The sequence below is a fragment of the Scyliorhinus torazame genome, chromosome 17 (genome assembly GCF_047496885.1).
Source record: "Scyliorhinus torazame isolate Kashiwa2021f chromosome 17, sScyTor2.1, whole genome shotgun sequence".
Lineage (NCBI taxonomy): Eukaryota > Metazoa > Chordata > Chondrichthyes > Carcharhiniformes > Scyliorhinidae > Scyliorhinus > Scyliorhinus torazame.
Window position 1 is genome coordinate 160,228,551 of NC_092723.1, and position 25,900 is coordinate 160,254,450.

The 25,900-nt window shown below is 45.8% G+C and overlaps 1 protein-coding gene across 1 annotated transcript; it reads right to left on the reverse strand.

The window, feature by feature from the left end:
• Positions 1-224: 224 nt before the first annotated feature.
• Positions 225-23,573, reverse strand: LOC140394322 (cerebellar degeneration-related protein 2-like). Its single transcript, XM_072481490.1, has 5 exons — positions 23,316-23,573; positions 19,854-19,966; positions 4,464-4,612; positions 3,022-3,174; positions 225-1,894 (listed from the first exon to the last, which is right to left on the reverse strand). Exons 1-5 carry the CDS (start codon positions 23,395-23,397, stop codon positions 997-999), a joined length of 1,395 nt encoding a protein of 464 aa, XP_072337591.1. The 5' UTR covers positions 23,398-23,573; the 3' UTR covers positions 225-996.
• Between the last annotated feature and the right edge of the window lie 2,327 nt (positions 23,574-25,900).

The following is a 25,900-nucleotide window of genomic DNA, read 5'->3' on the forward strand; positions in this document are numbered from 1 at the left end:
GACACCCTGAAACGGGTCTATAAGACCAGTCTTTTTCCACCCGCTGCCAGTATAGCTTGGCTGTCAGATAAGGTTTGGTGCATTTTTCCAGATGTTAATCCCTGCACTCCTCTCAAGGAAGCAGAGCATTCATCTTGTGCCAACCTCAATTGCACATTTGCGCAAAGATTCAGAAGTACACAGTAGGAATGTTCAGCAATACAGAACTGAACTACAGAAAACTGTTTTGCTCTTACACATCTTTATTCATTGAACAGCAAATTACTCTACGCCAGTCTGCTCCAAAGACTCAATAAACATTGTTCACAATTCCCCTTTGAGGAAAATGACCTTGATCTCCTATTATGCTCATCCTGCAAATAAAATGGGAGTCATTTCACATTGGGACACAGTTCTAGAACACTTTACCACAGTCATCATGTTTTTGGTGCAAGTCCTGGCATATTGGGTTCAGCACAAGTTCTTTCCTCATCCAACTTCACAGACATGTGAAGGCTGAGGTTTCAACACTGGCACCACTAATACCAGCCAATGTAGCAGTCCCACTATGTAGGAGCCCAGCCCACTCAGTGAAGACAGGCTTCTCCTGCTCTGCAGGTCTTGGGGCTACATCAGAAAATACCTTCACTTTCCCTCGGCATTTATATATATTATTTTGGTATCTCAAGATCTCCCACAGCAAAATCCACAATCAGACAATCTATAGGTAGAAATACATAATTTTTAAAAGTTGACTTTCTTTGGATGGGAAAGTCACTCACATTCACAATTCTCAGCTTATTTACAAATACTTTTCTACCAAATAGATCCTTCAAATTCTTGGCTCCCTTTTGAGTCTTTCCTCTTTAATGGGACACCAGAATTGTACAGCAATATACTTTTTCATGCAAAATAAGTTACATGAGGTTTCTTGTGCCCTTTCAGTTCCTAATGCTTTATTGTAACTACAGATACAACAATACTGGTAATTTCTCTATTCCTCTTGCTGTGGCCGGCCTACAACTGGACGGATTTGTACTTTGATCGGTTTTCATTGATCTCGGCTTTTGTTTTGCGGATACAACTGAAAATTTCTTTGAACAAAACTTTATATTCTGGTTGGGTATTGCTGAATGAGCTGGCCAGTTCTACAATGGGAAGCGGAGCAGTGCAGGCAGCTGGCTCACTCCTCAGGAGCTCTTCATTGGCTGAGGTTTGCTGCTCACACTGGGCTGCTTTACCAGACTGGTCCTGGGAGATGCGGCGAGAGGTCTGCACAGCTTTGTGGCTCAGGGTGTCTTCCGGGCGATGGCACCTGCTCAGCAGTTCATTGTATTTCATCTGCAGGGCGATGTACTGCTCGTCCACCTCATTCAGCAGCGAGATGCCTCGCTGGCGCACAGCCTCAGCCCTCCTAATGCACGTCTGCTCGTGGCCCCTCACCGGGTCTTCATCAGAGCTGTTCTTCAGAAGGGTCTCGCTGAGGTTCGGTGGCCCGTGCTCGGTCTGCGACCCTACCCCATTCACACACAGTTTGATCCCAGAGAAATGAACAAGGTCCGAAGAATCCTTCCCAGAAAACAGGAAAGATTCGGGGAGCAGATTGTCCACCACACTTACAAAGTCAGCAGGTTCTTGACTTCTCTGCCGTAATTCCACCACTTTGCTCTCCAGCTCTTGGATACTTTGCTTGTAGTCATCCAAATCGGAGAGGCTTTTCTCCAGCTCGCCGTTCTCTCTCAGGAGCAGGGAATACTCCTGCTCCATACCCTCCCTCCTCTGTCTCTCCAGGGTCAACTGAGCCTGCAACATGCTCATATTCTTCTTCAACCTCTCATTTTCGTCCTCCAATGGACTAACTTGGGCTTCATCAGATGTGATCTCTGCAGCAAACAGGTGGTCATACACAAAGTACCTGTTAAACAAAAGCAAAACGGAAAATGACTCCAGATCCCAATATTCCAAGAATTGTTTAACTTTCAACAGCTTATGTTGGAATTCCCTACATAACACAGTGTGAGAATATCAGAAAAAGGAACGGGGTATCCCATTCAGCTCCCCCCGATGGACCATTCAGTACCATCTTGGCTGACCTACCTCAACTCCACCAATATCCTCCATGGACTTCAGTCTTGACCGGAGTCAATGACTGAACATCCACAGTTAGAGAATCCTAAAGGTTCGCAACCCTTCATTTCAGTCCCAAATAGTTGATCCTTCATTCTGAGATTATGACCTTGTTCCAGACTCTCCAGCCTCACAACACATTACGTGTAAAAAGCCCCTGGTAACAGTAGCTCCCATGGACACAGCATAGTTATCTAGATTAAGGAAATGTCAGCTGTGGTTTGGCATACTCTGTGGGGTTCAAGGGCCACCCCAGAGTTTGGAGTACAAAATCCAGGCCCAGGGAGCAGCACTCCATTGGCAGTAGTTTCATCTTTCAGACAAGATATTAAATAGAAAATACCACATACTGGAGAATTATTCTGTCAAAACAAACAATCCCTAGCCCCTCCGGGAGTTTGATGTTCCCAATTCTGGAAGTTGCGTTGTGGGATTTGCAGTGGAAATTTTTCATTTATCAGGAATAACATCCAGGTCCCTGGAGTTTAAACATGTCTGCATAATTGTCCAGATAATCAACTATTAGTGGTTGTTTCAAAGATAAATACTGACTCCGGAGCTCAAGGAGTTGTTCTTCAAAATAATCTCTATGGAGTTATTGCCTTCCACCAGAGAGGTTTAGTTGGGGCTTCGGTTTTACACGATCTCTGAAAGTTACACCTCTTGACACTGCAACACTCCCTCAGTACCGCACTGGGAGTGTCAGCCTGGATTATATGTACAAGTCGCAAGAGTGGGAATTGAACCTAGAGCATTCTGACTCAGAGCTGACGCTACCCACGGAGATACAATTAATCAAGTACATTATACACTTCAGCTTGAGAAGCACAAGCAAACAGTGATCCCCCCAAAAAGGCAGACACCAAAATAAAGAGTTTTCAGTTTAAACAAAATAAAATTAACAGTGGGACTTACTTCCGAAGATCGTACAACTCTTTTAGGCACGGAAGGCTATGCATTGCCCTCCTTTGCTCGGTTCCCTCCTTTCGTGAGCCATCCTTCAGCTCCTCCAATTGCCTCTGGAGCTCATCTACGTGAGATTGTAGACCATCAATTGTCTCTGCCAAGCTAGCAAAACAAGACAAGACAGATCCAAATAAAGGCCCTTCAATTTAATCATGCCAATGGTCAGAACATACAGGCAGCTTGTAGGAGTCTTTAGTTTAGAGGATTGTGAATGGAGCAGCATTATCAATCGGATTTGAATGATGATTTTGAGAGAAAAATACTGATGTCTAATTATTTAGCAAAAATCCCAAGGTGTTCCAATGCTGATGATAGTTAAACCAGAGCTAGAGCGCAGTAAGACCAGTGAGTGACTACAATTGGCCTCAGTGCAGGTAGGGGAGAGAATCGGAAAGTAAACAATATTCCCAACACTGGTCAAATTATTACTAAAGCGGAAGCACGGTGGCGCAGTGGGTAAGCCCTGCAGCCTCACGCCGCCGCGGTCCCTGGTTCGATCCCGGCTCTGGGCCACTGTCCGTGTGGAGTTTGCACACTAAATGCAAACTCTAAATTTCTAATTTAAAAATGTTTTTATTAAAGCCATGCAGCCCATTAAACCAAAGTTAACACAACATTATGGCAGGGCAGTATGGCGGCACAGTGGATAGCACTGGGACTATGGCGCTGAGGACCCGGGTTTGAATCCCGTCCCTGGGTCACTGTCCATGTGGAGTTTACACATTCTCCCCGTGTCTGCGTGGGTTTCACCCCGCAACCCAAAGATGTGCAGGTTAGGTGGATTGGCCATGCTAAATTGCCCCATAATTGGGGGAAAAAAACATTGGGTACTCTGAATTTATTTTTTTAAACACACATTACAGCTGACACACACACACCACACCCACCAGCCCACATTGTTATTTGTGTCAAGTACCTCAAGGGACCCTCACACTGTCTGACCCAAATATTCATCAATCCTATGATTGCAAGTATTCTACCAGTTTGCATAGGGGAGACTGGCTTCCGGTCAATAAACAGTTGACAAACCCCCCTTCCCCCCGCTTTCTCTAGGCTCTTTTCGGTGCTTGCAGCCCTGACTCATCGTACTCCCACCCACCCCCTCCCCGGGTCACTGAACGCGAAACTCCTAAAGTCGTCCAGGGTTCCACAGAACCCAGTTTGGGAACACCGGCTTTACTGAATGGTGTTGCTTCGGAAATATTCTCCACAAAGCCACCTTGTGGCCAGAGAATGCAATTCTATTTGTGACTGTTGACATATCAAAATTGAATGGGAAATGTTGTTGGGCAATTTTCAATCACAAATGCTAAGACAAAATGTCTGATCAGTAAAATCCTACACATGATTTTTAATGGTAAAGATATTCTAGCTGCCAAATATTTTACTACCTTATTATCTTATTCTGTGATGCCTTGCTTTCCATAACAAGTTTTTGATTAGTCACCTCCAACTCTCGAGCGGTCACATCGAGCTGCTCGTAAACCTTGGCATGTTGTTCATTCATTTGGCGGAGGAGCTCTATCTGTTTTGTGAGGTACTGGAAGGCAAACAGAAGTCAGTCAGACTGCAATGAAGTGTCGCACCAAGATTCACACTCTGCACATCCAGTTACTCCACTCATTACAAGAAGCTGCATTTAGTCAGCAGGGCACAAGGCAGTAATGCTCTCCTGTAACAGTAAAGTTACAGGAGAAAGTAACTGTGTCACATGCAAGACTCATCATCTTTTCCCCCTCTTTCTCTTAAATTCCCTCCACATGGATTCCTTGACATTTTGATGTAATATTTCCGAATTTGCTCATGACACAAAACTCGGTGGGAATGTAAGGTGTGAGGAAAATGCAAGAGGCTTCAAGCTGACTTGGGCAGGCTAAGGGAATGGGCAAGAACAGAAGTTCAATGCAGAGAAGTGTGAGGTGATTCATTTTGGCAGGAAGATTGTGGAGACAATATAAAATAAAGGGAGAAACTCTAAAGGAGGTGCTGGAACAAAAGAACCTTGGTGTGTATGTGCACAAGTCAATGGAAATGGCAGGGCATGTTGAAAGAGCAGTTTAATAAAGCATATGGATTTGAAGGCTTTATTAATAGGGGCACGGAGTACAAGAGTAAAGAGGTCATGTTGAACTTGTATAAGACACTAGTTAGGCCTGATCTGGAGTACTGGGTCCAATTATAGGCACCATACTCGAGGAAGGATGTGACTGCATTGGAGAGGGCACAATCGAGATTCATAAGAGTGATTGCACAGGGTGGCACGGTAGCACTGTTGCTTCACAGCGCCAGGGTCCCAGGTTGGATTCCTAGCTTGGGCCGCTGTTTGTGCGGAGTCTGCACGTTCTTCCTGTGTCTACATGGATTTCCTCCGGGTGCTCCGGTTTCCTCCCACAAGTCCCGAAAGACACGCTGTTAGGTAATTTGGACATTCTGAATTCTCCTTCTGTGTACCCGAACAGGCGCCAGAGTGTGGCGACTAGGGGATTTTCACAGTAACTTCATTGCAGTGTTATGTAAACCTACTTGTGACAATAAAGATTATTATGTTTAAAGATCTGTATTTCATAGATTATCATAGAATTTGCAGTGCAGAAGGAGGCCATTCGGCCCATCAAGTCTGCACCGGCTCTTGGAAAGAGCACCCTACCCAAGGTCAACACCTCCACCCTATCCCCATAACCCAGTAACCCCACCCAACATTAAGGGTATTTATGAGGATAGATTGTAGAAGTTCGGACTATTTTCCTTTGAGAAAAGAAGGCTGAGGAGACTTGATGGAGACATTCAGGATCCTGAGGTGTATGGATGGTAAATGGTGAAAAATACATCAAGAACTAGAGGGAACAGATTCAAAATAATTGACAAAAGGAGTAAAAGTGAAGCAAGGAATTGTTTTTCATCCAGAGGGTGGTTGGAGTCTGGAACGAACTTACTCAGAGGGTGACGGAGGCAGGTTTAGTCAAGATAATCAATGGGTTGCTATCTGAAAAGAAAGAATGTTCAAGGTTACAGCGATAAGGCAGAACTAGATAAATGTGTTTTCAGAGAGCAAGTGCAGACTTCTGGACTGCCAAATTGCTGTGATAATGTGAATAAGTGTGATGTTATCCACTTCAGTAGAAAGAAAATCAGAAAGACAGAGTAATTCTTAATTGGCAAGAGGTTGGGAAGTATAGGTCCAAAGGGACCTGGATGGCTTTGTTCACCAGTCACGAAAAGCTAGCATGCAGATAGAACAATCATTAAAGAAAGCAAATGGTTTGTTGGCCTACATCGCAAAGGGATTGGAGTGCATGAGTACAGATGACTTGCTGAATTGGACATAGCCTTGGTGAGTCTGCACCAGGAGTGTTAAGGACAGCTTTGGTCTCCTTATCTAAAAGGGAGGATATACTTCCATAGAGGGACGACAGCACAGCATTCCTAGTATGTCAGGAATATTTATGAGAAAGATGGGTCTGTATTCTCTAGAGTTTCAAATAATGAGATTTCATTGAAATCTACAAAATTATTACAGGGTCCCTGGCTGGTGAGCCTAGAACTAGGGGTCACAGTCTCAGAATAAGGGGTAGGTAATTTAGGACCGTGATGGGGAAGAATGTTTTCACTGGGAGGGTGGTGAATCTTTGGAATTCTCTAACCCAGAGGGCTGCGGACGCTCAGATCATTGAGCATGCAGACATCACTAGATTTCTGCAGACTAATGATGTCAATGGATTTGGAGATATAGTGGGGGAGAGGGACATTGAGATAGTTGATCAACCATAAGAACAGCGGAGCGGGCTCAATGGTCTGAATGACCTACTCCTGATTTAACCTGGTGAAGAATCGTTCTCTTCCGATTGTTCCAACAAATTTTCATCAGATCAAATGAGTACGAAGGAAGAGGGGAAAACGGGGGAAGGGAAACGAACCAAAGTTTTCAAGGATAACTATTAAGTCCTGTAACCCAATCCTCAGAGTAAGTGAATGGTATCATAATGAAAAGCTGCGATAGTGAGGACATAAGAACTAGGAGCAGGAGTAGGCCATCTGGCCCCTCGAGCCTGCTCCGTCATTCAATGAGATCATGGCTGATCTTTTGTGGACTCAGCTCCACTTTCCGGCCCGAACACCATAACCCTTAATCCCTTTATTCGTCAAAAATCTATCTTTATCTTAAAAACATTTAATGAAGGAGCCTCAACTGCTTCACTGGGCAGGGAATTCCATAGATTCACAACCCTTTGGGTGAAGAAGTTCCTCCTAAACTCAGTCCTAAATCTACTTCCCCTTATTTTGAGGCTATGCCCCCTAGTTCTGCTTTCACCCGCCAGTGGAAACAACCTGCCCACATCTATCCTATCTATTCTCTTCATAATTTTATGTTTCTATAAGATCCCCCCCTCATCCTTCTAAATTCCAACGAGTACAGTCCCAGTCTACTCAATCTCTCCTCGTAATCCAACCCCTTCAGATCTGGGATTAACCTAGTAAATTCCGACAATTATGCTGTAAAGCTTTTTCTTTCAAAAGAGATTTGCTCAAATTTCTCTTATGTACTATTTTCTTCCACAAGACAAACATGCAGCCACCCTTCACCTTGTGCAATAATACAACATTATAGATTCAAATCTCCTCAACTCCTATAATACTGGTCTGATTACAGGCAAATAAAAAAGGTAAAGTTGAAAATGGCAGAAATCTGAAGTATTCCCACCCAGAATTGCAGATCCCTTCTTCTTGATTTATTGACACCTCCTGCCCTGCTGCGCAACTCCACCATTTCCGGGTTTCACTTAAAAGCTCAGCATTCCTGGGCAATTTAACTGGAGCTAGATGCACACGTTACAACTTGTCACAGCAGACTGTGCCCTCCCAGATACAAACTCCTGTGATGGCCAAGACAGAGCTCAGGAAGGTCCCAGGTCCAAATTGTAACCTGTACTGAACCACAAAACCTCAGAAAGGGTCACTCAACGTCCAACTTGTTTATAAAATGTTTTAACGGTAAAAATATAACCTCAAGATACTTCATGGTGTAGACAGAGTTATCAAAAAAAGACACGGAGCCAGAGAGATAGGAGGGACAGGTGACCAACGCTTGGTTGAAGAGATATTTTAAAAAGGGAGAGTGAGTTAGAGACTTAGGACTCAGGCAGTTATGAACAGCAGAATGATTAAAAACAGGGATACACAAGAGGCCAGTAGGGAGTCTTGTGGTGCAGTGGGTAGCATCACTACCCCCGAGTCAAAAACTCCAGGTAAGAGTCCCACCCTAGGGCCAAGGAAAATATGTGTTTGCAACGCGGTCAACAGGTTGAGTATCAACCTGCCAAATCCTTCCATGGTAAGTGGAAAGAGCGGGAGATAGTCTTGGTCTGAAATGCTTGATGCAGAGTGGCGCCCCTCAAGCTGTAAGCCTCTGGCGACAGACTATAGGAAAACCTCACTATGGGAACAGTATTAGCTAACCTACCTTGTGCACCACTATGTGCGAGAAGAGAAACAAATGAACATGAGGGCAGAATTAGATGAGCACAGAGACCTCAGTGGGTGGCGGAGCTGAAGGAGATCACAGGGATAGGGAGTGACCAGACTACGATGGATTGAAAACAAGGTCGGGGATTTAAAATTTTGGAAGCAGTGGATGTAAAGATGAAGGAATCCAAGATAACATTCCACTGATCAAAATATTTTAAAGTCTGCCCCCCTCATCCCCACATAGTTACTAATCACCCAACTGATTCAACCATAACCTTTTTACTAACGGAAGAGAAAGTTGTATTTTGGGAGCTGTCAGTTTTGATGTTGATATTGTAGAATTGTCCAGCTTCCTCCTGGAGTGGAACAGCTGCACATTACATCAACATATGGAATCAGAGACACAGTAATCCAAGACGTATCCAATTCCAAACAGGAAGCTGTGGTTGGGTTTGGTTTTGACATTCCTCACTACACCACACACTGTCTGAACACATTCCAGTCCTACACACCATCCTAATGCAGTACTGGGTTATTGCATCATGTTCAGTGGGTGGATCATCAACAACTGAACATTTCTATTTCTCTCCACCCCCTGCAGCCAGGTCACCTTCCCTCTCCTCTCCTCTCCTCTCAACCCCAGGAAACATCAATAAAACCAAAGCAGGAATGATAACAGTGGTAATGTTGCTAGAGTAGCAATCCGGGGGGGTGGAATAATGCTCCAGAGACAGGAGTTCAAACCCTATAACAGCAGGCGGGGAATTTAATTTATTGATGAGATCAGCATTTTATTCTGTCCGTGATGGTCGCAAAAACCCATCTGAGCAGGAATTCAGGTGATCTAACCTGGTCTGGCCTACATGTCACTCCAGATCCACAATAATGTGGTTTACTCTTTAAAAAAAATAAATTTAGAGTACCCAATCCATTCAAACCTGGGACCTCGGTGCCGTGAGGCAGCAGTGCTAACCACTGCACAACCGTGCTGTCCATAATGTGGTTTACCCTTAACTGCCGTCTGAAATGGTGTAGCAAGGCACTGCGCTGGATCACACTGCATCAGAAAGACAAGAACCGTGGGTGAACCACTGCAGTGGTTCAAGGTGGCACACATCAGCACCTTCTAGAGGGCAGTTAGGTATGGGCAATAAATGCCAGCCTTACCAGTGATGTTCATATCTCAAGAATGATTTAAAAATATGATCTGGGTGGCTGCTGGATCTTCTACGACACTTTAAAATAAAAACTGCTGCTTTGGCTGTACAGAACTGTGAAATGTCCGGAGGTCATAAAGGGTGCTGTAAAAATGCAAGTTCTCTCTCTCTCTTTCTAAAAGTGTACATTACCGATTTTGATCGCCCTGCTGAATGAAAACGATTCCATCATTTCAGTTATCAATCGATTTCTGCTCTAGTCAATGATTGAACACTCGTTATTAATGAAGGCGAAGTCTTTAAAAAGGCAGTGAATGTAGAGGGGATTACACAATGCTCCAAGAGTCCTGCAGAATCTGACTACAGATCTGGGAAAGCCACTTCTCGCAAGGAATTCATGAGCTTGAGGGCATCATAATATCTTGGATGCAATTAACATTATGGACATCTCCAAATTACCAAACCTTGAAAAGACAAGTCTATTTCATTTCAGTCTTCGACCAGGTTGCAACCAAAACCTTGTAGCAAGTGGTCTTAGTGCAACGTGGAGACATTTAACCATCAGCTCTGCCCAACAAAACAATTGTGTCATCCCACAAGTAATTCATTCTCATCACTAGACATTTCCACCCCCCACTGCCCCACCTTTGCACAAAACCCATTGCCAGTCGGAGTAAACATGAATTAACCAGTTCAAACATGTTGCATGAATTCAGAGCGTTAGAAAACATTCTGCAAATTGTGGGATTTGGTTTCAGGCATTGGACACATTGTAGCATCCGATTTAAACCCAAACAGAAACCTTCACTGCATCCGGTGGCGATTGTAAACTCCTAACCAACTCCATGCTCACAGTCCTACAATACGGAGCTAAACACGGGCAAGTTTTACATTTAGCCAGAAATCCTGCAGACGCAGACTGTTCAAAAGGACACACCCCAACACAGGAGTGAACCAAACCACTTGTCATTTGACCCCCACACAGTATCAGGCGATACAATTATTAATAAAGAATCAAATGATTAAAGCATCTCACTTCTGGTGATGGCGGGCGGGAGGCAGCCGCACATTGGAGGGCTCCCGTTCGGGAACGGCATTTTTGGGGTTTAACGCCCGGTCCCAGGAGCAGTGGAGGCGGCAAAAGCAGGCAGAAGGCACAGTGAAGGGAAATGTTGAAAATAAGTTAAAAACAGCCGTGAAAAAAGCGGCTGAAAGTCCGTTGGGGAGTGGAAAGGTCACTGCGGGGACGGCAAGAAAAGTGGAGGCTGGGGCACCAGGGGAGGCTGCATTGCCCCCGGCTGAAGAAATTAATAAGGTAATGGCCGCGGAACTCGAAAGGCAGTTCACAAAACACATGGAGGCGATGAGGAAGGAGATGGGGGCGGTATTGAAAGTGTTGGTGGAGGAGGTGATTGCCCCGGTGAGGGCGGCGGTATTGAGCGCAGTGGCGGAGGTGCGGGAGCAAGGTGAGGCGCTGATGAAGTGGAGAGACATTATTGCAGCACAGTGATCAACTTACCTCGATGGGGAATGAGATGCAGAAGATGATAGAGATCAACAAGGGTCTGCGAGCCAAAATGGACGACTTGGAAAACAGATCCAGGCGACAGAATCTGAGGATTGTGAGTCTGCCCGAAGGAGTGGAAGGCCCGAGGCCGACTGAGTATTTTGCCATGATGTTGGCGAAGCTATTGGGGGAGGGGGATGATCCCTCCCGATATGAACTGGGTCGGGCTCATCGGTCGTGGAGGCCTGTACCAAAGGAGAGTGAGCCGCAGGGACAGTGTGAAGGAGAAGGTCCTGTGCTGGGCAAAGCAGAAGCGGGTGGTGCAGTGAGCTGGTATACGCATATATCAGGACTTTATGGTGGAGCTGGCGAGGAGGCAGGCTGCCTTCAGCTGGGTGAAGAGGGCACTGTACATCAGTAAGGTGCAGTGCGGCATAGTATACCCTGCTAAGTTGAGGGTGACCTACAGATCCAAGGACTTTTATTTTGGGACGGCAGAAGCAGCGGAGGAGTTTGCGAAGGCAGAAGGACTGTGGCTGAATTGAGAAATGGTCATGTGCCGATGTCGCCTCATGTAACTATTTTTTCACTGCGTGCTGGTGTATGTGCTAAATGAGCCAACGGTGTATATATTTGGACAAGGGAAGAGATGGGACTTTCATTTGCAATGATGGTTCTTTGGGGCTTGGGTGTGTATGCGGGGTTTGTGTGCTAAAGTGGATTTCTTGGTTTTCCTGGGACCGGGCAAGGGGGAAAGAGACCCAGGCGGGGGCCTCCACGCTGGCCGGTTTAAGCCGGCCAGTGAACAGAAGTGAGGTGGGGGGAGAGGCTGCGGCCATCGAAGCCTGGCAGAACAGATTGCGATGAGTCTAGCCGGGGTGGAAAGTTGGGGGGGGGAGGAGTTTTATAAGAGGAAGTGGAGGAGGAGTCGGGGTCGGGGGGGGGTTTACAATTCATGGGTGTCATTTATGGTACTCTTTCGGGGATTGGACGGCATTGAATATTAGGGGGAAGGGGGGTGGACTCTATAGGTCAATGGTGACCATAGGCGATTCCGGATTCCTTTTTTTTCCCTTTGTTTTTCCCACCGTGGGAGGGTTTGTTTTATTTGATGCTTGCACAGGGGCTAAATCGCTGGCTTTGAAAGCAGGCCAGCAGCACGGTTCAATTCCCGTAACAGCCTCCCCGAATAGGCGCCGGAATGTGGCGACGAGGGGCTTTTCACAGCAACTTCATTTGAAGCCTACTTGTGACAATAAGCGATTTTAATTTTTCATTTTCATTTCATAGTCAGGTGGGGCGCTGTTTGGGGTGGTGGGAGGACAGGTTCATTATTGTTGATAAGGGGATTGACTTTGTATTTGTTACCGTTTACTGCTTGTTGGTGGGGTGTAAATTCTGAAGAAAATGTGAAAATGGAGAATAAAAATATTTTACAAAAATAAAGCATCTCCATCAGAGTAGGTGTATGTGCCTCCTGTTTAGTCAGCGATGCTAAACCTACACACACACAACACTGACTCCTGGACACATGGTTAGGTGTGAGAGAAATCAAGCGTGTATCTGTTAGATTCCAATGAGCTGTGAAACATTCAGAAACCCTGAGGAGTTGGTGAGTGCATTCAGGGTAGAATTGCAATAATAGAGTCCTATTTTTACAAAAAAAAACCAAGGAATAGGAAGGGGCAGAGATTGCATGATCCAGAATCAAAAATAAAAGTCAGCCAAGAATGTTTGCTTAATTATTGAGACTAGAGAGTATTTAAAGATGACAGAAAGCAATCTAAAGATTAGATTTAATGTTGGCCTTGCTCAGTGGGTAACGCTCTGGTTTCTGAATCGGGAGGTCATGAGCCCACTCCAGGGCTTGAGCATAAAACAGGAAGGACGGACCCGTTACCCCAGGCAGCTTGTGGAGGCCGAGTCCTTGAACATTTTCAAGGCTGAGATCAATAGGTTTTAAATCTGCAGGGGAATTAAATATTACAGAGACGGTAGTGAGTTCAGATCAGCCATGATCTTATTAATGGTGGAGAAAGCGCGAAGGGCTGTATTGCCTCCTGTTCCTATTTCTTATGGTCTGAGGGAGCGTGACGCTGATACATGTGCTGTATTTCAGATGGGACAGTAAACAGAGGCCCCATCTGCCCTCACAGTGGATGTAAAAGGTTCAAAGTCACTATTCAAAAAGGAGTCCTGGCCAACATTTATCCCTCAACCAACATCACCAAAAAACAGAATATCTGTTGTCACATTTACTGTTTGAGAGCTGGTTGTGCACAAAATCTTTGCCCACATTAGAACAGCGACTACACACATTCGCCCAGTGTCTGCAGGGTCTCACGTCCACAACCTAAAGATGTGGAGGGTAGGGAAGGTGGATTGACCACGTTAAAATTGCCCCTTAATTGGAAAAAAAAGAATTGGGTACTCTAAATTTATAAATTTAAAAAAAGAACAGCGACTACGTTTCATTGACTGCGAAGCACTTTCGGACATCCTGCAGCTGTGAGCGGCGCTATTTAAATGCACATTCTTTCACTCCATTTGTACCAATCATGTCACTTGACTGGTTTAATACAAAGTTCAGGGACCACAACAAATGCTCATTGTCAGAACAGAAAGAAAAACATCTTTTAGAATTCAGCAGAAACAGGAGTACACATCACATTGCAGGAGCCCTCTGTAAGGTTCAGTTTGGTCCCCTGCATTTTAGCTTAATATACCAAATTTATTAACTGAATCCAAGTTCCACCAGCTCTTGCAATGAGATGTGAACCCATGTCCCCAGACTATTAGCCTGGGCCTCTGGATTACTAGTCCAGCAACATTCAACACTACTGAAGAAATAAGAACGCACCATTGAGATTCGAAATCAGCAACTCCTGTTTACAAGATAGGTGCATTGACCTACTAACACAGATGCCAAGCTGCTCCTATGCATTTTACGAGACAACACTAAATCCCAATCAATGAAGCCACCCTAGATCTCATGTGTTGAGGCTGCTGGCCCAGATCCTGAATAGCCTCTCAGTATTTGCGAATGCCGCGTGTAATCAGAGAACAGTAAAATAACAGAGCTTCAGCATTAACAATACGCATAACCTACTGTCATATCTGGGCACCACATTTAAAAGCCACCCAAACATCAACTGCTTTGTCACAAAGCCACCATGTAAAGAGGAGATGGTCCAGCGATCCCAGGGAGCTCCAACCCCCAGATTCAGCGACACATCTCTCGATGTGCTGCTCAATGCAGTGGACACCTCGAGGGGCCATGGAATGGAACAAGGAGGCAGAGCCATGTGACCAATGTTGCATTGGAGGAAGTCGCTGGGGTGGCCAGCGTACAGCCTCCACCTGAGGCTGCAGTGCTAGAAACTGATGAATGACCTCACCCTTGTAATGGTTTGTACCACCCGGGGAAAAAGTCTCCGACTGTCTATCTATTCCCCTGACCATCTTATAAACCTCTATCAAGTCGCCCCTCATCCTTATCTGTTCTAATGAGAAAAGGCCTAGCACCCTCAACCTTTCCTCGTAAGACCTACTCTCCATTCCAGGCAACATCCTGGTAAATCTCCTTTGCACCTTTTCCAAAGCTTCCACATCCTTCCTAAAATGAGGCAACCAGAACTTTACACAGTACTCCAAATGTGGCCTAACCAGTTTTGTACAGCTGCATCATCACCTCACGGCTCTTAAATTCAATCCCTCTGTTAATGAACGCTAGCACACCATAGGCCTTCTTCACAGCTCTATCCACTTGAGTGGCAACTTTCAAAGATGTATCAACATAGACCGCAAGATCTCTCTGCTCCTCCACATTGCCAAGAACTCTACTGTTAACCCTGTATTCCACATTCATATTTGTCCTTCCAAAATGGACAACCTCACACTTTTCAGGGTTAAACTCCATCTGCCACTTCTCAGCCCAGCTCTGCATCCTATCTATGTCTCTTTGCAGCCGACAACAGCCCTCCTCACTATCCACAACTCCACCAATCTTTGTATCGTCTGCAAATTTACTGACCCACCCTTCAACTCCCTCATCCAAGTCATTAATGAAAATTACAAAACAGCAGAGGACCCAGAACGGATCCCTGCGGTACGCCACTGGTAACTGGGATCCAGGCTGAATATTTGCCATCCGCCACCACTCTCTGACTTCTATCGGGTAGCTAGTTCGTTATCCAACTGGCCAAATTTCCCACTATCCCATGCCTCCTGACTTTCTGCAGAAGCCTACCATGGGGAACCTTATCAAATGCCTTACTAAAATCCATGTACACTACATCCACTGCTTTACCTTCATCCACATGCTTGGTTGCCTCCTCAAAGAATTCAATAAGACTTGTAAGGCAAGACCTACCCCTCACAAATCTGTGCTGACTATCCCTAATCAAGCAGTGTCTTTCCAGATGCTCAGAAATCCTATCCTTCAGTGCCCTTTCCATGACTTTGCCTACCACCGAAATAAGACTAACTGGCCTGTAATTCCCAGGGTTATCCCTAGTCCCTTTTTTGAACAGGGGCACGACATTCGCCACTCTCCAATCCCCTGGTATCACCCCAGTTGACAGTGAGGACGAAAAGATCATTGCTAACGGCTCTGCAATTTCATCTCTTGCTTCCCATAGAATCCTTGGATATATCCCGTCAGGCCCGGGGGACTTGTCTATCCTCAAGTTTGTCAAAATGCCCAACACATCTTCCTTCCTAACAAGTATTTCCTCGAGCTTACCAGTCTGTTTCACACTGTCCTCTCCAACAATATGGCCCCTCTCATTTGTAAATACAGAAGAAAAGTACTCGTTCAAGACCTCTCCTATCTCTTCAGACTTAAGACACAATCTCCCGCTACTGTCCTTGATCGGACCTACCCTCGCTCTAGTCACTCATATTTCTCACATATGTGTAAAAGGCCTTGGGGTTTTCCTTGATCCTACCCGCCAAAGATTGTTCATGCCCTCTTAGCTCTCCTTATCCCTTTCTTCAGTTCCCTCCTGACTATGTTGTATCCCTCCAACGCCCTGTCTGAACCTTGTTTCCTCAGCCTTACATAAGTCTCCTTTTTCCTCTTAACAAGACATTCACCTTGCTTGTCAACCATGGTTCCCTCACTCGACCATCTCTTCCCTGCCTGACAGGGACATACATATCAAGGACACGTAGTACCTGTTCCTTGAACAAGTTCCACATTTCACTTGTGTCCTTCCCTGACAGCCTATGTTCCCAATTTATGCACTTCAATTCTTGTCTGACACATCGTATTTACCCTTCCCCCAATTGTAAACCTTGCCCTGTTGCACGCACCTATCCCTCTCCATTACTAAAGTGAAAGTCACAGAATTGTGGTCACTATCTCCAAAATGCTCCCCCACTAACAAATCTATCACTTGCCCTGGTTCATTACCAAGTACTAAATCCAATATTGCCCCTCCTCTGGTCGGACAATCTACATACTGTGTTAGAAAAGCTTCCTGGACACACTGCACAAACAGCACCCCATCCAAACTATTTGATCTAAAGAGTTTCCACTCAAATGTTTGGGAAGTTAAAGTCACCCATGACTACTACCCTGTGACGTCTGCACCTTTCCAAAATCTGTTTCCCAATCTGTTCCTCCACATCTCTGCTACTATTGGGGGGCCTATAGAAAACTCGTAACAAGGTGACTGCTCCTTGCCTATTTCTGACCTCAACCCATACTACCTCAGTAGGCTGATACTCCTCGAACTGCCTTTCTGCAGCGGTTATACTATCTCTAATTAACAATGCCACCCCCCCACACCTCTTTTACCACCCTCCCTAATCTTATTGAAACATCTATAACCAGGGACCTCCAACAACCATTTCTGCCCCTCTTCTATTTAAGTTTCCGTGATGGCACCACATCGTAGTCCCAAGTACCGATCCATGCCTTAAGTTCACCCACCTTATTCCAGAGTTGGATGACGAGCCTCTGGGGTCAAGTCTGCACGAGATGCTGCGAGAGGTGGGGGGAGACATCAGGCAGAGGCAGCATGGTGTCGCAGTGGTTAGCACTGCTGCCTCAAGGTGCCAAGGTCCCAGGTTCGATCCAGTTTAAAAAAAAAAAGAGGCACATGAGCAGAGGAGTCCTTCAGAATCCCCTTGCCTATGACCTCTTCAACGTCATCCTGTGACCACAAGAGGAAGCTATCCCACAAGCAAGTAGGCTGGGCTCTCCAGAGGATAGCTTCCAAAGCCTCCAAGGTCATCCAAGACAAGGCAAACTGGTCAGCAGGCTGCCTCCGCCCCTGCTGCAGATGTCAGGTGAGCACCTAGAAGAGCTGAACCTTTGCCTTCACCCGCCAACCTGTTGAAAAGCCCTAGCATTGTCAGTACTAAACGCTGGGGTTCCCCTGCAATTGTCCAGTTGAGCTGACCTGCCACCCACCCCTGCTGTCCCAACTCCCATGCAGCACTTCAAGATCTCCACCTTGAGGCAGTTGCAGGCAGCTATGCTACAAGTGGCTTTTCAAGTAGAGTCTGACACCTTCCAACCTACACCCTTCCCCGTCATCATAACCATCCCTCCTGTCATGTGAGAGTAGCTCTATGAAATGGGTGTTTAAGATATGTACCTTTACAAAATGGGTGTTTATCAGTGATGTCAGAGTGTCGGTGGAGCTGGGCTGTCTGTCAGCTTTTTACTTTCGTTTTAGACTGTTTGCTGCAGGTTGTGTTTTAGTTTCGTGTTCAGTGTTGGAGCTGAAGCCAGACACAGCAGCTGTACTGCTGTTCTCTCTGCCATGAAAAGACTATCTCTTGATCATTTGGTGAATTCAGAATTATAAATGTTTTCAGTATTGACTTTAACCTGATGTGCTTCTGTTAAAGGTTATGTTTTTTTGTAAGTCTTCTGGATGTAAAAAGGACAGCGTAAGCATTACTAAGTGTTGTATTCTTTGGGGGTTGTATTTGAATTAATGGTTGCTAAGATGTTCACTATTTGTTTTAAAAAGGTTAACTGGAGTTCATAGAATAAACATTGTTTTGCTTTAAAAAATACTTTTCCATTTCTGCTGTACCACACCTGTAGTGGGCCGCGTGCTCCCCATACCACAATCTATTAAAAGTTGTAGGTCAGGTGAACTCCATGATACACTTTGGGGTTCTCTAAATCCTGGCCCATAACACTCCATTGTGACCTTTGATCTCACCAGTCCTTCAACTCAAGCAGATGAATATCTGTATCCCTTACCTTCCCAAGGAGCCCACTTGCCATGACAATAGGCATACATCCTGCTAATCCCAGAATCCGATTTTACTCCAGTGTCTCCTCCAACAGCCCCATCATTGCAAGATCCTCACCCTCCCACTGTACTGGCTCCCACTGCCCCCATTAACCCTCACCATCCTTTCCAATCAACAATTCCTTCAATATGCCCCCAAGGACCAATATTTGACACCACAGACCCCTTTCCTCCGCATTTAATCCCCCACCCCACTGCCGCCCACCAGCACCTCCTGCAGCTGCCCACCAGCAGTGTAACGACCCCCCCCCCCCCCCCCCACAAGCTCCAACAGCATCACATTCCCATGTCCTGGAAGCTCCTGCAGCGCGAAGATCCACATCCTGGGATCTCCTGCAGCCAACCGCTGCATCTGATGTTCCAGGGTCCAAGGTCGCTGGAGGTCTCCGTTCTCCACTGACCACCCCAGACGAGTCCCAACATATTCAGTTCATGTTGGGCCAGATGTGTTCTGATCAGTGTGATATCCCACTGGTGGCAAAGGGGTGCAATTCCAGTTGGGAATTTACCTGCATCTCATTAATGGGATGCAAAATGGCTTCACGCTGGCCTCTGGCAGGAATGGCAACCCGCCATGGTGGATGGGACTGCATGTTCCCACCATCAATTCACACCAGCAGTCAACTGATTTCACCCCCTCCCTCCTCCAATTACACCCTGCCGTTGAGACTGGAAAATCCCAGCCTAACAGTTACATGATGGAGACACAGAAACAAGTTCACACCTTTTATAGAGTTTTGCTAGGCATGGGTATTAAGAGATACAGCACCACAGCAGACAAGATACATGATCTAATTGAATGGCAGACAGAACAGGCGGAAGGAGCTGAATGGCCTCCTTCAGTTCCTGAATTTCCAGGTCTGTATTAGTCTCAGCCAGATCAATAATTGGCCTCAGTACATCTGGTTGAAGGAGTGGGGCAACAAGGCAGATTAGTTACCTGGCAACTATCCAGTGATACATGCTGGAGTGTGCATGCACGTAGGATGGTGCATAGCTGTGGTGCCCACCTCGATGTAGATAGCCTGCCAATGTAGTAGGAATGGGCAAAATAAATGTTGGCTTTGAAAGTGACACCCATATCCCATGAATGGATAATAAACTCACACTTTCAGATGAAACAGTCAGCAATAAAAGAGCAGAGATCATTGAAACGCTTGCTAAGACTTTCCTTCTGAATACACCCATACAGAAAAGGTTTGTTAAGAACACACAACAGAAGTCAAACATTAAGCAATCTCATGCCCTATGTTTTATGCTCACAAGAGTATGTAGAGCTGATTTGATATCAGAAGCATTCACTCCTTCAAACACAGATTTGCATTTTGCTTTCTTCACAACCATTGAGATGAAAATGCAGAGTCCACCTCTCACCTCAATCTCTTGGAGTTGCTCCTGATTGGTGCCATACATTTGTTGAAGGGCTTCCTCCAACTCCGTATTACGATCCAACAAAGTTTTTCCTAATTCAGCTGCCAGGTGTAGGTCTAGAAATGAAGAAAAAGCAGTTTAATCCTCAAGGAGGTACCAGATACAGGGGAGCAAGGCCATTTCCGCCCTTCACAACTCATCAACCATGAACATTTACTCATCCCCACCCACATATCTAGAATGGCAGTAACTGGCATTGCTAGCATTGGCCTCTCATAGATTGCCCACAGCTAATGAGGAAGATAGCTATCCCTGCAAAACATCAATGGTGTCAGCTATGACTCAGTGGATAGCACTCTGGCTGGAGACCGAAGGTTGTGGGTTCAAGGCCTACTCCAGTGACTTCAGCACATAACCAGTACAGTACTGAAGGAGTGCTGCACTGTCTGTTGCATTGGACATTAAACCTCCCTTGTGGCAAGACTGGATGGGACTATTCGAAGAAGAGGGAAGTTGGGCAATACTTGCCTCTTAACATCACCAGAAGAAAAGCAAGATGATCTAATCGCAGACCACATTGTTGTTTGATGTAATTCGCTTGCCTCAATTCCCTTCATTACAACTTTGAAACTATCTCATTTGCTGGAGAAAAAACAAGGCTGTGGGACGTCCGATGATCATGAAAAGCACCAGATAAATACAAATCGTTTCCTTTCACCAGTGATATTAAAACTGAAGAAATGTGAAGCATCTTAGAGAAGCTGTCAGACTATATAAAGACTTTGATTTCAACAGCAAACCACAGAGAATCCATTAACTGCAACACTGACGCATCCAAACAGGCAGATAGTAAAACACCAGCAAGATACTGGAAGCCCAAAATAAAAACAGAAAATGCTGGAACCACTCAGCAGATCTGGGAGCATCTGTGGAAAGACAGTTATACATAAACTTTAACTCTTCTTTCTCTTGCCACTGGAGCAGTGCGTGCACAATATTTCAACGTTTCTGCTTTTATTACTGACCAAATGGAATTAGGTCAAATGCAGAGGTTACGGCTCCCAGTCTTTCAAAATTACTCCTCACAAGAATGTTTAGCAATTTGTGCTTATAGCCGATCAAACATACAATTAGGAGGAATATTAATCTTGAGAACGCTTGACTTTCCCATGTTGATAACACAAAGTAAAATCAGCTTTTGAACCTCCAGGGTTAACTATCAGTGTCATTGCAGACATTATCACAAGGAGAGACACATGAGGTTGACTGGCTTTATATAGCCTCAGTACCGTGTATAACTCCTAATAGATGTTATATTCTTTTATTCTGTTACTTAGTTTTTCGCTAGCTGTTTTTAATTGCCTCGTTGCCTAGACATTGGCAGTGTGGAGTACTCAAATTACTTCACCAGCCCTCGGGAGTCTCCCAATAGGAGGAAGCAACAACGAAGCTGGGAATCCATGTTGAGAAGACAGTTCACTCAACATCCGAGCCTTTTACACATTATTCAGCAGATCTTAATGCTCACTCCTAGTTGGATTCAAAAGCTTCCCCTTCTCTTCCCAATTTAAAATGAATTTTTGAGAGAACATTTCTTTAATTGCATGCGTCCCAGGGCAAGTGAGGCAAACGCCAACCTGGGTACACCGCCTGACCGTGCATGTGGGTGGATCAGGTCAACAGCAGGCGGAATCTCCATCGCAAAGGTTCACATTTGAAAGACAACCCACGTGGACGAGGGAGAGAATCAGCAAAACTGAGGGACAAAGTCTGGGCATTAACAGAGGAGCTGCCCCAGAACCGTTACACTTAATAAAATATAATAATAATCTTCATTGTCACAAGTAGGTTTACATTAACACTACAATGAAGTTACTGTGAAAAGCCGCTAGTCGCAACATTTTGGCACCTGTGCGGGTACACGGAGGGAGAATTCAGAATGTCCAATTCACCCACAGCACGTCTTTTGGGACTTGTGATATCTGACCCTAGCAAGTGATATACACGATCTGATCTGACTGGTTGAACACATTTAAATTGATGTAGGAGCACATCTTCGCAAGGATTTAATCCGCTCCTTTACAAATATTCCAATTATTTCAGATTTGTACAGCAGCTCATTGCAAATTGTCAAAACACTTCAGACTGATGGTATATTACTCGAGTAATGACAAACCTGCCCACAAACAGCAGCAATTGTTAGTGCACAAGGTAAAGAGGAGGCTTAGTAGCGGGGTTTCCAGGTGTGTTTGATAGAGTAAATTTTCGGTGACCAGAGGACACAGATTCAAAGTAATCAGCAAAAGGGGCCACAGGGAGAAATTCTTTCTCTACAGCAGCAGCTCTCCGTCTCTGGAGATGTTGTGATGGGGAATACACTGCCTGGAAACAGATTCAACTCTGAAATTCTTGGAGGGGAGAAATTTGAAAGGCTGCAGAGAAACACCTGCTCTAATTGCTCTTTGAAAAGAGCCAGCACGGGGACAAAGGGGCGAATGGCCTCTGTCCACGCTGGCCCTCCTTGCAGTGAAAGCTTCAACATTCGCCTGCAGCCACCCCCTCACTCTGCCAGCCTGCACTTCCCTGCCCGAACCGGCTCCAAGCGAAACAACTGCACAAAGAGGGTACCAACTTTTAGTCAGTCACCCTCAGAGTGGGATGCAGATAAGGGAGGGGATCATTTTCCATGAGAGAACAAATTACAGTGGGTTCAGCCTGTCACTGGGGTATCGTTTCCATGGAGACCTTTCTCTCCGAGGCAAGACACTGAGAAAAGGCGCGCTGGGCGAGAGAGAGAATTCCATCCCACACACAGAGCGCGCGCGGGGTCTGGGAGAGCTGCTCATTCCAGTCTTTATCCCTCACCCCACCTGCACAGTCCTCACAGCCCGATTGTTGGGAGTCAGCGAGATTATGTTTGAAATGCAATTCGCCTGGAAACGTTGTCTTTGTCCCGGCGACACACCAATTCAACTTACTGCCGAAGAAAAGACTCGCAACCGGGGCTAGGGGGAACGAGCAGAGGGAGTGGGACTGGACAGCACGAGCTAGGACAGACACGGTGGGCCGAATGGCCCCCGTCCGCGCTGCACACCCATCGATTAGATTAAACTGGGCTGTTCAGAAAAATACAATGTTTGATCGATCTTTACAGGCTGGGGGACAAATAACTTCCTTTGCGTTAAGAAAGCCACAGTGCGGGGTGGGAAGGGCTCGGTTTCCTTTCACCCCGGTGCACAGCAGACAGAGTATGATTAAGAGACAAATGCTCCGGGAAGGTCAGATTAAATCGTGAACAGTCTCGCTCTCCGCAGATGCTGCCTGTGCTTCCAGCATTTTCTGGTTTTTAACTTCAGGTTGGCAGTATTTTGGAATAAAAGAAGCAGCGGGATAAAGCAGACAGCGTGTAGCCGCTGTTCCTGGTACCTGTCAACCCACAGGCGCGCCTTTAAACTTTAAACTCACCGTGCTCCATATTCTGCTGCTGCTGGTACCACGGTTCCTCCTCCCGGAGTTCAAAATCTTCAATTATACTGTCCGTTAGCATTTTGCTTTATTTTCTTTGCGGTGCCGGCTTTTGAAGAGAAAGGGATAACAAGGTGCCTTGCCCTCCCCCAGCTGCTGGCGCTCACTTTGGATGCTATTGCATCAATTATTCCTTGTCTCTGGCTCCATCCAGGCAACGTGGCACTGAACGCCTGTGACCAGCTGCTGACTGAGCTGCAAACTGGGGGATTCCGCCTGGGCGGCCGGAGGCCCCGCCCACTGCACGTCACATTCAGTGTAACAATTCAAACGACAGCCAATCACCAGCCCGCAGACCCACATGATTGGCAGCGACCTTTTTTTGCGTTGTCGGCTTAAACTTCAGCAGGGCAAGGGCGAAGCAGGCAAGAGGCAATCATCAGAAAGATTTATCAATGAATCGCCGCCCTTCCTGAAATAACCTGTTATTGTTTTATTACTCCTCCGGTTGTTCAGCTGCACTGGGAACTATACTCGGGTACTAAGGTGTGGTGATGCTGACCAATGTTTTATTCGGAGTTTTCTTTCCACTCAGGCAAGCCCAGCACTTGTTGGCCAGCTCTTAATTGTTCTTTGAGAAGGTGGTGGTGAGCCATCTTTTTGAACCGCTGTGCTATTAGGAAGGGGGGGTTCCAAGATTTTGGCATGATGCCAAGAAATGGGGATATGGTCCCAAGACAGGGTGGTGTGTGACTTGGAGGGGAATGGTCAGGTGGTGGTGTCCTGATACACCTGCTGCTCTTGTCTTTCTCAGTGGCAGGGGATGCAAGTTTGGAAGGTGCTGTCAAAGGAATGGCACAGTGGTTGGCCCTGCGGCCTACGGCACTGAGGACTCGGGTTCGATCCTGGCCCCGGGTCACTGAGTGGAGTTTGCACATTCTCCCCATGCCTGCGTGCCAAATGCCAAAGATGTCCAAGTTAGGTCGATTGGCCACACTAAATTACCCCTTAATTGGAAAATAAATAATTGGGTACTCTAAATTTATTTTAAAAAGGAACTTTGGCAAATTGCTGCAGTGGACACCTAGCAAGAGCCAATTGGCGGAGGGAGTAAATGTTTAAGGTGGTGGATGGAATGCTAATCATACATTTATTATGTGGGATTCAACGATATTGAAACCAGTGATTAGGATTCAGAAGTGGCTCAGTGGGTAGCACTCTTACCTCTAAGGTGGTAGCTTCAAGTCCCACTCCAGGGACTGGACTTGGACTTGTCGGTCCAGGTCTGGCCAGGCCATGAAGCTGCTTCCTACGATCTCTTCCATAGTCTACTCTGTGCCCAGGTGTGTCTGGAGAAGGTTCTTGCAGAATCCACTGGTACACTAGATACCTCCTATGACCACAGGGCACGGCAGGGCACAAACTGACCAATTAAATACTGGTTTAGTTGGGAAGGTGTCCTTCTGTTTTGGTAGTTCTTGATTTTGGCATCATTTTAGTTTGATTTGACTATCCCATATTAGTGGGGTCCTAAGGGACGCATCCTTTATTGATCCATTAGACACTTTCAGTGCCGTACTGAGGAAGAGATACACTTTCAGATAAGATATTAAACCAAGGCCCCAGCTGCCTTCTCAGATCGACACAAAATATCCATGACACACTTGATAGGAAGAGCAAGGAGTTCCCCCCACCACCACACCAACCAGTGGCCTGACAAATGTTTATTCCTCAACCAACATAATTGAAATAGATTATTTAGTCATTATCACATTGCTGTTTTGGGAGCTTACTGTGTAAAATGTGGCTGCCACATTCCCCACAGTACAATGGTGGAAACGTACTTTTGTAAACTGCCACTTTGTAACCCTCCTGCATCTGGTGGCGATGTACCTCCATTGGGGGGTATATTAGAGCCTGGCATCTCTTACACTGGCATTTCCCTTTACAAACATGGTCAAATGAATTTATAATTGAAAAAAGTCGACAAAAGTGCACATGGAACAAAGATTTTTAAAAAACTTTTACATAGGATACCAAGACTGGTATTTTGAGAATTGTATCGCACAATTCCATCTCCCAGTCCGTGAAAAGCCAGACCCACTGAATTGGGGTGAAAATGTTTCCTGGTCTAATGAAAGGCTACATTCTACTTGTTTAGTTTAGCTAGAATGCAAGTGATTCTCCAGTTCAGTTACTCACCATTTCCACATTCACTGATGTCCAAAAGCATCGTCATTGACAAGAAACAGGCAAAGTTTATTTGTACAGAATGCAGGTTGGCACCTTAGACTTTATAAGCAAGCCATAAGACCCAAGCGACTGATCTTATTTTATTTTGCCTTTTTAAATCTAGAAGAGGGCAGCACGGTGGCGCAGTGGTTAGCATTGCTGCCTCACGGCGCCGAGGTCCCAGGTTCGATCCCGGCTCTGGGTCACTGCCCGTGTGGAGTTTGCACATTCTCCCCGTGTTTGTGTGGGTTTCGCCCCCACAACCCAAAGATGTGCCCCCTCCCCCCAGCAGAAGGCTTCACAATGTTACTCAGTCAATCTTTCTGCCAACCTCTGTAAATACCCTGCTCTCC